The sequence below is a fragment of the Typopeltis vanoorti genome, chromosome 19 (assembly GCF_054136105.1).
Source record: "Typopeltis vanoorti isolate ZY-2024b chromosome 19, IOZ_Tvanoo_1.0, whole genome shotgun sequence".
Lineage (NCBI taxonomy): Eukaryota > Metazoa > Arthropoda > Arachnida > Uropygi > Thelyphonidae > Typopeltis > Typopeltis vanoorti.
In genome coordinates, this window is record NC_143567.1 from 78,460,452 (window position 1) to 78,473,469 (window position 13,018).

Sequence of the window (13,018 nt, forward strand, 5' to 3'; positions counted from 1 at the left end):
CATACAGTATCCCATTTTCATTTATCCATTCCTGTATTTTTCTCTTGACTACTTTCTCCAAAACCTTGACGACTCCTCCTGATATGCTGATCGGTCGGTAATTTGCAACAGCAGTCTTGGAACCTCCTTATGCAGTGGAACTATTTTCCCCTCTTTCCACCCCCTCGGGACTAACCCAGACCCAAGACTCAAATTAAACAAAATGGTCAAGGGCACTGACAATTCTTTAGCCGCTTCATGTAAGACCCGAGTTGGTATACCATCCAATCCCACAGATTTATTCATATTAAGGTTTTGTAATATACTATTCACCTCCATTTCATTCACCTCAATTCTCGTATAAGCTATTGGTTCCTCCATTCCTGCAATATCATCACCTGAATGATATACTCTTGTAAAGTGTTCGCTCAGTAATTCCGCTATATTAACTGATTCAGTTACCTCTCTACCATCGGCGTTCCTTAAAATCATTCTGCCGTATAATTTTTTTTCTTTCACTGGCAGCATATCGAAAAAACTGTTTGGAATTCTCTTTAGTTTGTGTGGCTAATTTCCTTTCATAATCCGTTTTTGCTTTTCTTACCATAATCATTACCCTTCTGGCCTGTGCTTTATACTGTTTGTGTGCCTGCAGGTCACCTTTCTCCTTAAATTCCTTCCACAGTTGTTTCTTCTTTTTTTTTTTTTTTTTTTGTAGCTCAAGCTTAATGGTGTTATTCATCCATTTAATCCCTACTTGATTTACTATCCGGACTCTAGGTATACAGTCAGTCATTACCTCTTTCAAAAGCTCCTTTACTGCTTCCCATGCACTATCAACCTCCAGCCCTTGCAGTTTTACATGCCATGGCACTGAACCAAGCAATCTCCTAAGCTTGTCATACTTATCAGCCTGGTAATTCCACATGTACCCTCTTTTAATTGAAAATTACACATTTAGCCACCTCCCAGGTCACTGGTGATCCTGATCATAAGGTGAGTGATCACCTTATGATCACTCTCACCAATTGGTGGCAATGTGGTCATATTCAATACAGTCAAATTCTCAGATGCAATTACTAGGTCAAGCACTCTCTAACCCCTAAGTACAGTGGTGGCAAACCTTTTTATGTGCGGGTGCCAAAAGTTTACAAATTGAGTTACTGTCGTGCCAGTGCGTGCCAAAAATTTACAAATCAATCAAATTGAGTTGCTGACGTGCTGGGCAGTTTTTAGTAGGGGAAAAATTAATAGAAAATTAATTAATTTATATTATATAATATTTTATAAATAATTATAATTTTATAAATAATATTTTCATTTATTTATAATATCTACTCTATATATCAAAAGATAAGCCGAAATTTGAAACGTTTTTATGTCACATTTTTTGTCTCCGGCTTACCAGCCCAGAACTCAGAGGCTTCGGTGCCATAGGTGCCAGGGGCCTCCCCCCTAGTGTATATATAAATTTATAATATTATTCAGTGTAAAATTGATTATTGTATTATTAAATTGATTTTAATGATGTTGATTTGAAAAAACAAATAAGAAAACGGTAGTGAGAAAAATATTTATGCATTGTAACTCACCATAGAAGTCAGCTGAGCAGGGAAAGCAGCAGAAGGATGTCAACTTGTCAGCGAAATGTTAACCATATTTACTCAAATATAACATGCCCTTGTGTATAATTCGCACCCCTGATTTTACTTTACGAAAAAAGACATCAAAAAGTTTTGCATATTAACCTCGCACACGAAATAAGTTTAAACATGTTCACGTTGAGGCAATAGTAACTAGCTCACCACGGTAACAACATGCCCTCCTCCAACAGCCATTACATACACTGCAGATGCAAGAAAAACAAGTGTGGTTTTATTGTATTCCTGAATAAGGTACAGAGGCTTTTGCAGTCTGTGTAATATATTGCTCAACAAATAGTGTGATTCATTAGTTAGAGCAGTTTTTATTCCAGCTGTCTATAATTGCACTATTATTGTCCCCTCCCACAGAAACTATGCTGTATAGACAAGTAAAACCATATGTTGCACTTAAACACAGTATCTAACTAAAATCTATTGTCTAATTTTTCAATTACATGAAATAAGTATTTGTTTTATTGCATTTGAAATTCTCGAAGTCATTATGACAGATCACAAAGGCTAACTTCAAATAAAATTCTACCATGAATTGAAACATGCCATATAATTATGGTGACCATACGTCCTTTATTTAAGAGGACAGTCCTTTATTTGACTTCTCTGTCCTTTAGATTTTTTTTTCCCCTAAAATGGCCATTTTGTCCTTTATTTTGTGAATTGAAATAGTTCATTTCAATTAATATTTTAATTGAATATTAATGCCAACATATTTAAAGATGCAATTCATAAATTTTTACCAACCTGCATTGATTATTTAAATAACTGGGACAGCTGTTTTCGTGGAAATGGAAGTATTTGAATGGGTCCTACTACGAGAAATCTCTCTGTGGGCAAAGATCGAGGAAAGCATTTTGTTCGTTTCCAGTCACTGGAACTTAAATATAAATGACGGTGAACCATTTGATGAAGTTTCATGTATTAAAAGTTATGTCACCAGTGAAAAGATTGAAGAATGGCGACAAAATGACGAGTCCTGCCGACGTAGATGTGTTGAAAATTTTAAATATTTCACAGATAAACATGTATCTTTTAAAAACATTTTAAAAATTGTTGAATTTTGCTTATATCTCCCTGGATCTAATGTCCCCACTGAATGAGCATTTTCATTAGTGATTATGTGGACTAGTGAAAAAATCCAATTAAAAATCAAAACATCGAAAGCATGCATTTATACTAAATGGAATTTTGACATGAATTGTATACAGTTTTATGAATTTTTAAAACAACGTGATTTATTAAAAAAAAAAGTTCATTCTTGTGAAAAGTGTCAAAATGAAATTTTTTAAAGTAAACATATGATTGTTTAAAATGCTGTGTATATGCTTATATTTTACAATAAATGTTATAAAGCTTTTTAGTTTTAGTGAAACAAATAAATGCAACCTGTTTTTTTTTATTTATTTATTATACAATTTCTGATTTGTCCTTTATTTTCTCCAAAAAAATATGGTCACTATATTATTATTATTATTATTATTATTACGGGTATCTCCATGGAGTCAGTAGACTCATCGCGGGAGACCCAAGCTAGCAAAACAATATCTGTCATATCTCTTCTTGAATTCATTTACAGATGAAGAGCTCACAACAAAGTCAGGCAATGAATTCCACTCATTCACCACCCTCCAGGCAAAAAACCTTGTTCTGACACCTTTGTTAACCACACTCTTCTTTAATTTCCAGAGATGACCTCTTGTTCTTCCATCACTATCACACAGCTGAAACATTTCCCCTGCATCAATCCTATAAAAACCTTTTAGTAATTTGAATGTTTCTATCATATCCCCTCTTCTTCGCCTATCAACCAATCTCTGCAATCCACAAGCTCTCAATCTATCAATGTAGGGAGCATTTTTTATATCACTCACCAACTTGGTCACTCTTCTCTGAACCCTCTCCACAGCCTCCTCATCTCCAAGGAATCCAGGTGACCAGACCTGAGCACAGTAATCCAAATGTGGAAGTATCAATGCTTTATAAAGGGGAATAATAACCTCTTTATCTCTGGATGTCAGTGTGTTCCTCAACAACCAAGTAATCCTATGTGCAATCTTGGACACCTTAGCAATGTGTCCTCTGAACTTCATCTCCTTATCTACCAATACCCCTAAGTCCCTAGCCTCATCAATCTCTTGGAGTACCTTTCCATCTATGTAGTACACAGCTGGTAATCTTTTAATCCCAAAATGCAAGACTTTACACTTTTCCACATTGAACTGACATCCATTTTCTTTTGCCCATTTTACCAGCTTATTTAAATCCTCCTGCAAACTTTCAACATCAGCTTGATTTTTTATTGCACTACACAACTTTGCATCATCAGCAAACAACTGAATATCTCCCTTTAAGCCGTTTCCTATATCATTTATATACAAATTAAACAACACTGGCCCAAGCACAGAGCCCTGAGGCACACCACCGGTCACCTGCCTCATTCTGGACTCGGCTCCTCCATACACCACCTTATGGTATCTCTCCCTGAGCCATTCTCCTATCCATATCACCAATTTAATATCCATTCCCATCTGCTCCAATTTGCATAACAGTGTTCTATGGGGTATCCTGTCAAAAGCCTTAGCAAAATCCAGAAGTACCACTGTGTAGCCAGTTCCTTTGTCCAACTCTGATGTTATTCTATTATGGATAGTTAATAGATTGCTAAGGCAGGATCTACCTTTAACAAAACCATGTTGGCCTCTATAGAGTATCATATCCTGATCCACCCATTCTTGAATTTTGTCTTTAACCAACTTTTCCAATACTTTTACCACTACTCCTGAGATGGTGATTGGTCTGTAATTCAATACTGCAGTTTTAGAGCCACCCTTATGCAAAGGAACCACTTTGCCTAACTTCCACTCCCTAGGGACCATACCAGAGTTCAAACTTAAATTAAATATCCAGGTAAGAGGGGTTGACAATTCATTTGCACATTCACGCAACACCCGAGCTGATATTCCATCTAAGCCTACCGCAGTGTTTGCATTTAAGTTTTGCAATATATTTAATACCTCTGATTCTTTAGCTTCAATTCTCACATTAGGTATTGCTATAGGTATAGAGATATCCTCACTTGGGTGATAGACTTTTGAGAAGTGATCACTCAGTAACTCGACTATTACATCTGATTTTGTCACCTCAATACCATCAGCACCCACTAAGGTTATCCTTCCGAAGTCATTCTTCCTCTTACTTGCCACATAGCGGAAGAACTCTTTGGGATTACCCTTGATCTCTTTGGCTAAGGTCTTCTCATAATCTGATTTAGCTTTTCTTACTATGCTGGTAACCTTCCTAGCTTGAGCCTTGTACTGCTCATGGGTGTCCTGATCGCCCTTCTCCTTGTAAATTCTCCATAACATTTTCTTTTTTTGTAGTTCAAGCTTGATACTACTGCTCATCCATCTAATGCCTGCCTTGTTTGACCTCCTGACCATGGGGACACAATCTCATATTGCTTTCCTCAGATACCCGCTGATTTTATCCCAAGCACTGCTAACATCTTTCCCTTGCAATATGTTCTGCCATGGGATGGCTGCAAGCTCACTCCGAAGCTTGTTATAATTGCCTAACCTGTAGTTTCGTACATACCCCTTCTTAATAGAAAAATCCACAGATTTTGCAACCTCCCAAGTCAATACCACATGATCGCTTTCACCAACTGGAGGTAACGAGGTCACCTTACTTATGCATATAACCTCTGAACCAATAACCAGGTCCAACACTCTCACACCACGTGTCCCTTCAGTTACGTGCTGTTTCAAGTAATTATCTCGTAGCAGATGTATGAACTCCATTTCCTTTTTGCTACGTGATATTTCCTCCTTCCAATTGATATCACCATAATTAAAATCCCCCATAATAATCACTAAGCCTTCACTCATTGCACTAAGTTGCTGATGCATGAATTCAATATCTCCCCCTGTACTCCCTGGCCTATAGCAGCATTCAACTGTATATTTGGTTGCGTTGGTCACTATTTCGCACCAGACTGCCTCAAATGAACTCTCATTCACATGTCTATCATCATGATATACTACTTTCTTTGGCTGCAACGCATCAGCTATCATCAACAGTACTCCTCCTCCTGTTCTATCTTCTCTATCCTCCCTGAAAATACTGTACCCATCACATTCAATTCCAGTGACCACATCTTCTGCTGACAGCCAAGTTTCACTAATGCCTACAACTTTTGGTGAGATTTCACTGACTAATGCTAAAAATTCTTCTCTCTTATTTCTAATGCTTCTAGCATTGGTATACAAAAATTGCAGATTCCCTCTAGATCTTGTACCGGCTTTAGAACTGATATATAAGTCACTAACTACCGTAGTCCTATGCCGATTTTTTTCCCCTCTCTTCTGCAATTTATTCTGCCTATAAGGATCAATAAATACACAATCAGTGCTAAAGTTTCTCTCTCTTACACTCAACCTTTTCAATATTAGTTTCCCTGCCCAATAACTTCAACCTGTTCAGAAAACAATAACTTCTTCAATCTCTTATGTCCTTCCATGTTAAGATGCAGTCCATCTCTAGCATACAACTGCCTTTTTCCTTCAAACACACTCCAAACATCAACAAACTCCAGACCTCTTTTTCTGCACATTCTTGCAATCATATCATTCATTATCATTGCTCGTCTACTTAACTCGTAATTGTCAAAACGAGGCAGCACACACACTATTCTCCCATTGACACTTTTCCTCTTCACAATATCTAATAATGTTCTTAAATCTTTTCCTACCCGATTTATACTACCTCTCAGGTCATTCGTACCCACCATAACTATCATCTTGTCTGTTTCATGCCCTCTCTTTATTGCTAAAGCCACTCTTTCTATTGTACCATCAGCCAAGCACTCCTCATGCATACCACTCTCCATACCCTTAATCATAGAATCACCATATATTTTACCACTATTAACTTCATTCAAGTTCACACTCATGGACTCATTCTCTACACTATTCAGCATGATTCTCCCAGCTTCATTACTCAACTCTCTATTACTTACCCCCCCACTCTCACTACATCTCATTTCTTCTTGGCCACTTGTGGTTTTATTATGTTGACTCCCAATCACTCCCATACTATTTATTACTGAATCATTCACCAAAGACTCACCCATATGTAATCCTGTTCTAGTTACTTCAGCTAAAGTAATCTCTATAGTCCTAATTTCTCTGTTTAACACATTAAACTCAGCTTTAACTTCCAGTATCTCCTTACCGATCACTTCCACTTCCTCATGAAGAAGATGAAGGTCATTTTTCATTTTCATAAACTCCCGCCGAAGTTCTTCCGCTACGGTCCCGATGTCAGCTTCCATTCCTAAACGCTCCAGCCTATCCCGACACTTCTCACATACGTCGACATTTTCTTTCTTTTCATTTTGCCAGACCGACCACAGATCCTTCACATTTTTCGGTGCATACATGTAGCAGTTTCCGCAACGCATCCATTGCGAAAAATCTAATGCTGAGCCAGCCTTTCGTGTAGTAGTAGAAGTCCTGCGCGCCGCTGACGTACGTTTCTTGTTGGACGCCATCTTTACACGTTGATATAGTGATACAAACGGCAATGAAAACACAATATATACACCACAGTTCTAAACAATAATACCACTGAAGGACACTTGTTTCTAACCGATGCACAATTTTAGCACAATTTGTGACAAAAAGCCACACTATATTTAACCTTGCCAGAACATACAATAGGAGAAGAAATATGCAACAGCATAAATACCTTTATGCATCAAAACAAGCTTGATTGGAAAAGTTGTGTTGGAATAAGCATGGACGGAGCGAAATCCATGGCCAGATCTAAAAAAGGGCTTGTTTCAAGGATTCAAGCTGTTGTACCAAATGCAAAGTCGACACACTGCTGCATATGCAGGGAGGCTTTTGCTACACATATGATGTCTACAGACCTAAGAAAAGTTCTTGATGAAGCTGTAAAAATCATAAATTATATTAAAGGCTGTCCTCTAAATGCCAGACTTTTCTCTCAACTTTGCAAAGAAATGGGAAGCAACTATAAACAACTTCTTTTCCATACCGATGTTCGTTGGCTTTCTCGTGGAAAAGTTCTTACTCGTTTATTTGAACTTCGGAATGAACTACAAGTTTTTCTTGATGAAAAGTTTGAATTGAAAAAGTATTTACATAATTGGAAATGGCTCAGTCAATTAGCATACCTGGCAGATATATTTACTGTATTAAATAGTCTTAATTTATCTTTACAAGGCAAGGAAATTTCTATATTTCATGTCCAAGATAAAGTGAATGCCACGTTGGCAAAAATGAAGTTATTTAGAACTAGCTTCTGATGGTTTCCTAAAAAATAAGTACAGTGAGAATACGTTATCATCATTTTGGCTACAAATACAGAATGACTTTCCTGAATTAACAGATAAAGCTCTAAGGTTCATTTTTCTATTTCCAAATTCATATCTGTGCGAAGTTGGATTTTCGGCCCTTGTAGATATTAAGCTGAAGAAGAGGAATCGCATTATAGATGTCGAACCGCATCTGAGATTGAAATTAACAACTATAGAGCCAAATTTTGCTGAAATTTTATCTCACCATAAGCAATTTCACTCCTCTCATTGATGATAAATTATTTCAAGTAAGTAAAACTTTATAGTATCTTTATAAAGTTTGTTCTATTAAAAATAAATCATATTTTTTGTTTACATGAACATATAAATTCAAATAAAATAGATATTTAATTTTTTAATATTTTAAATTAATTTATGTTAATTTATTTAAATTAATTTATGTTAATATTAATTAATTTTAATTAATTTATTAGGGGCACTTGGTAATAATGAAAATTTAAGAAGGGTCCATGGATATCTGAAGTTTGAGAAACACTGCCCTAGTATATTCCATAAATGCTATCTCAGGTAGTTATCCAATAAAATCCAATAAAATGCATAAAATCCAATTCCTTCCTGCCATGTGTCCTCTCCTCCTTCCAATCAATGTTACCATAGTTGAAATCCCCATAATAATTACCCTCCTTCCACTGATTGCATCTATTTGCTTATGCATACTATCTCCACCATCTATTCCATTAGATGGTGGAGATAGCAGCCTGGTCTATAGTAGCACCCAACTGTATATTTTGTTCTGCTAGTCTCAATCTCACAACAAATAGCCTCAAATGTGCTCTGTTCATTATCCTATAATAAATTTAGTTTAATCCTTTATCCAAGTGTGAGCAAACAAAGTTTGCGCCTGAAAGTATCTTCAGGACTGGGTTAAGGTGGTACACACCAGGGCAACTCGTTGCAAAGGTGGAGCAAGCTACCAACACTCCTATCCTAGTATCTCCTATAATGCAAAACACATCTCCTTGCGGATATGTCTAATGTTATGCATTAAGGGAAGGGCCACTACCCAGACCGGTTTCGACCTTTATTGAGGTCTCTTCAGTGGGAGCCAGGCCCAAGTCGAGATATCAGGCAGAAGCATTTGCAGGTCATCTCCACCTATAGGAATTGCCAATTGGTGTGCCACCCTTTTTTAATAAATTACTCTGGATTTAGAGAAAGATGTTGAAAGTTTATTTTCCACTTGGTTAGAGTATAATAAATTTAGTTTAATCCTTTATCCAAGTGTGAGCAAACAAAGTTTGCGCCTGAAAGTATCTTCAGGACTGGGTTAAGGTGGTACACACCAGGGCAACTCGTTGCAAAGGTGGAGCAAGCTACCAACACTCCTATCCTAGTATCTCCTATAATGCAAAACACATCTCCTTGCGGATATGTCTATTGTTATGCATTAAGGGAAGGGCCACTACCCAGACCGGTTTCGACCTTTATTGAGGTCTCTTCAGTGGGAGCCAGGCCCAAGTCGAGATATCAGGCAGAAGCATTTGCAGGTCATTTGCAAACTTTTGCAGGCATTTGCAAACTTTCAACATGTCCATTATCCTGCAGTTCAACTTCTATTCTCCTTGGTTGCAGTTCAGCTATCATCAATAACACTTCCCCCCCCCCATTTTTTTTCTCTCTGTCCCTCCTGAACACGCTATACTCTTCACATTCTATCCCGCTAGCTACATCATCTTCTGTCAGCCATGTCTCACTAATGCCAATAACCTGTGGCCAGGAAGAGCCAACAAGGCCAAAAATTCTTCCTTCTTGTTCCTAATACTCCTAGCATTAGTATACATGAAGTGCAGAAACCTGTTAGTCCCACCGCTATCTTGATGCCTTATACTAACTATCCCATTCTAATTTGTTGTCCTTCGTACTAGCTCGGGCATATTATACACATTCTTACACTCAACCGCCTGAGGCAAGAATTGGAGATCCCTTCTTTTTTTGTCTCAGTTATTGCTGCTATATCAATGTTTCTATTTTTTAGTTCTTGGTTTAGCTCATCAATTTTGTGTGTAATTCCACAGACATTCCAAGTAGCTATTTTTAATTTCTCAAAGAGAAGTCCCTGTCCATTAGCTGGGTCAATTCTGATAAAATCCATCCTAATTTTCTTCTTCAGAGCTTTCTGAGTAGTTGTAAATTTCCCCTGGATAGGCTACTAACCTTTCGCAGGGTGAGTTCAGTGGTGGGCCTCCAGAAATTCAAGGCCTCCAAACCTGCCTTTTGGGAGGAAAGCAGACTCTCACTGCATGAAATAGAAAAAACATGGTATAATAGGAAAGATTTACCCCTAGCCCTCGACTACTCTAATAGTATTCGAGCAAGAGGAACAACAAGAAAGAAAGAAAAAAAGAACAGAAGGGACCAGTCTACAGATAATATACAGATATATATTACATGAAGTAAGGCATGGTCCAGCATCAGGCGCCTCAGATTTGCTGCTTCCATACTCACTAAAGTGAGCCCTTGATATATAACTGATAAAAATCGCAAAAAAATTAAAAAAAATTCTTAGCCCACCCATGGTGCAAAATGTACTATAGGTTTATAATAACCTTTCGTGGGTGGGAACCACACATAAAAAAAAAAATTATAATACAATAAAATAATAAAAATAAAATAACATAAAATTTAGGACTGCTAACATAAAATTTAGAACAAAATTTGCTAATTTATTTCATCTGGACCATTTGAATGGCAAAAAATTTGGGGGAGGGGGGAATTATGTCAGCAACAGCTCTTGGTTAAACTGCTGTGTTTTTGCAGTCTTTTAATTGAGAGAAAAATAATCATTCTTCACATCATCTTCTTATCAAGAATGGTGACACCCTTAGTATGCAAAGCACAGACAAAAAGGTGCTGCTCATATTCCAAACTTGCATTTTCATTTTAAAATTTACCACTGCACACTTTTTATGGTAAACATCTGCCATCTATAATTTTTCAATAAATAAATAAAACCAGGTCAATTTTTATTTTATTTATTTATTATTATTTTTTTTTTTTGAGCAGTTGTGATTCTGACATTGAATCTATGTTAAAAATCCAGGGTTATATGGAAGGTGAATTCATTACAGTAAGAGAATGAAGAGATGCATAATTTGAAACTGAACTAAAATTGAAATTTACAATGTAATTACATTTTAGAGTTTAATATGCATTCAATTTTACAATGTTGTCTGCAATAAATTCCAAGGCCACCTCTAAGAATGCACCTATTGAAGAAACATTCTTCATATTTTTTGGGTAGATAGGGTAGAGTGCCCTCCCTCGAAGAGTCCTTGGCCACCTTGAAGGTGTCACGCAATAACAATAATACAAAAAATCCGCTTCGTACTCGTAATTGCATAAAAATACTTACATAAAACTGATTCATTTTCGACATAAATAAGCACAGATAAGCTATCGGTTGACAATTACTAGTTAAAATTCATTCTACTCATAAAATAAAATGCTAGAAAGAACACTTTCTATTTATTGTAACCGTCAATTCCCCCCCCCCTTTTTTTTTTCTTTTTCTTAAGCTGATAACCGGCTACCTCTTGAAAAAAAAATTATAATATCAAAACCTTTCATCACTTGCAACTCACAATGGTACTTACCGATATATTACTGCAAAACGAAAGGAATTCCTTATTTGTATTTAAGAACTAGTTATCTATTCATCTGCATGTGAGTATGCATTCTGCCATATACAATCGTAATGCGGCAAGAATAACAAACATAAATAGCATGAGCTGTAAACGAATGGAGTAAGATTAAGCTTCTAAAAAAATATAAAATAGACACATTTTCAGGTCAATTATATTGGTAGGTAACTCACATCTCTCCAACCTTAGAGAGAAATCTCTTTTCTCTCCCAACACTAATACCAGAGAGAGAGAATATGTGCAGTACAATTCACGCTAATTTAGACAGTGACAAAGTTTTAACAAACCTTACTATTGAATAACTGGTGGGTTTTCCTTGGCATTCTGGTGAAGTCCGAATAAGTTCATGCCAGATTCCTTGGAGTCATACTGAAGGAATGAAGATTACACGGTGAGGTAAATATAGTAAACCACACTATTTACATGTATTTAACTAACACCAGCTGCTACATGCATATTGTATTATATGTAAATAAGCCACGGGAAGCTCAATGTTAAATTTTCCTACTTCACTTCGTGTAGCCTTCCATAAGCTACATCCAAAAGTATCAGAGATTAACAAATACTAAATGTTGTATGCAAATAGTCAATCACAGAAGAGTTAACGGCTAAAATAAATTAAAAGAAAAATCATTTAATGTATTTTCAGATGTAATGACAGAAAATTAATTAAAAAATACCTAATCAAAGACTGTTAAAAAAACATACTTACTAAGGCAGTTTTAAGGCTGCTGCAATATGCGCATACATATATTGTTTGGAGTAAGTCTAAAGATTAACAGAATTCCGGCATTAAATGGATATTCTGCGCTATACAGTCCATTGACCTCGTAATACTCTATTGCATTCCATACTGAACACTTTCCTCATCGCGATGGAAACCATCACCGCGGCCAGGATATCAAAATACGGGTCACGTGAGGCTTTTTTTTCTTTTTTTTTTTTAATACACTGAGTCATTGGTGAGAAGGAGAATCTAAAAATAATTCTAACATATAGTCTTATTGACGACAGACATAGCGCAGAAACTGACTGTACCTGTGTATAAAATGCATTACGCATTTCAAATAATCTGTCTCAGAAATATCTGAGTAACACAGTTTGTATTTGTATAAGTTTGCTCTCTTGCTAAAGAGGTATCTCGTTTCAGTAACCTGCCTTACGTTTGGCAATAATAAAATATAAAGAATTTTACAAAAGCCTTTGATAAAATAACACAGAGACCGAGCTAAAAGGTTAAGCAACATGAAAATCGTTTCTGTGTACCACTAACAAAAATTCTTATATTACGGCTAGGCTGACCATACATAACGTTTTGAACGGACAGTACCGTTTTT

At 36.4% G+C, this 13,018-nt stretch overlaps 1 protein-coding gene across 3 annotated transcripts in view; it reads right to left on the bottom strand.

The window, feature by feature from the left end:
* LOC150096276 (uncharacterized) overlaps positions 1-12,591 on the bottom strand; it is an 89,322-nt gene extending 76,731 nt beyond the window's left edge. The window contains exon 1 of one of the 3 annotated variants that reach the window (XM_090408886.1): positions 12,394-12,591. Coding sequence is in view for 1 of the 3 variants with exons in the window: in XM_090408885.1 (XP_090265011.1) it covers positions 11,393-11,416 (24 nt within the window). In the remaining 2 variants the exon portion in view is untranslated. Of the gene's footprint in view, positions 1-11,392; positions 11,444-11,633; positions 11,898-12,393 lie in introns of those variants that run through there. The other 2 variants (XM_090408887.1, XM_090408885.1) reach the window with 2 other exon arrangements.
* Between the last annotated feature and the right edge of the window lie 427 nt (positions 12,592-13,018).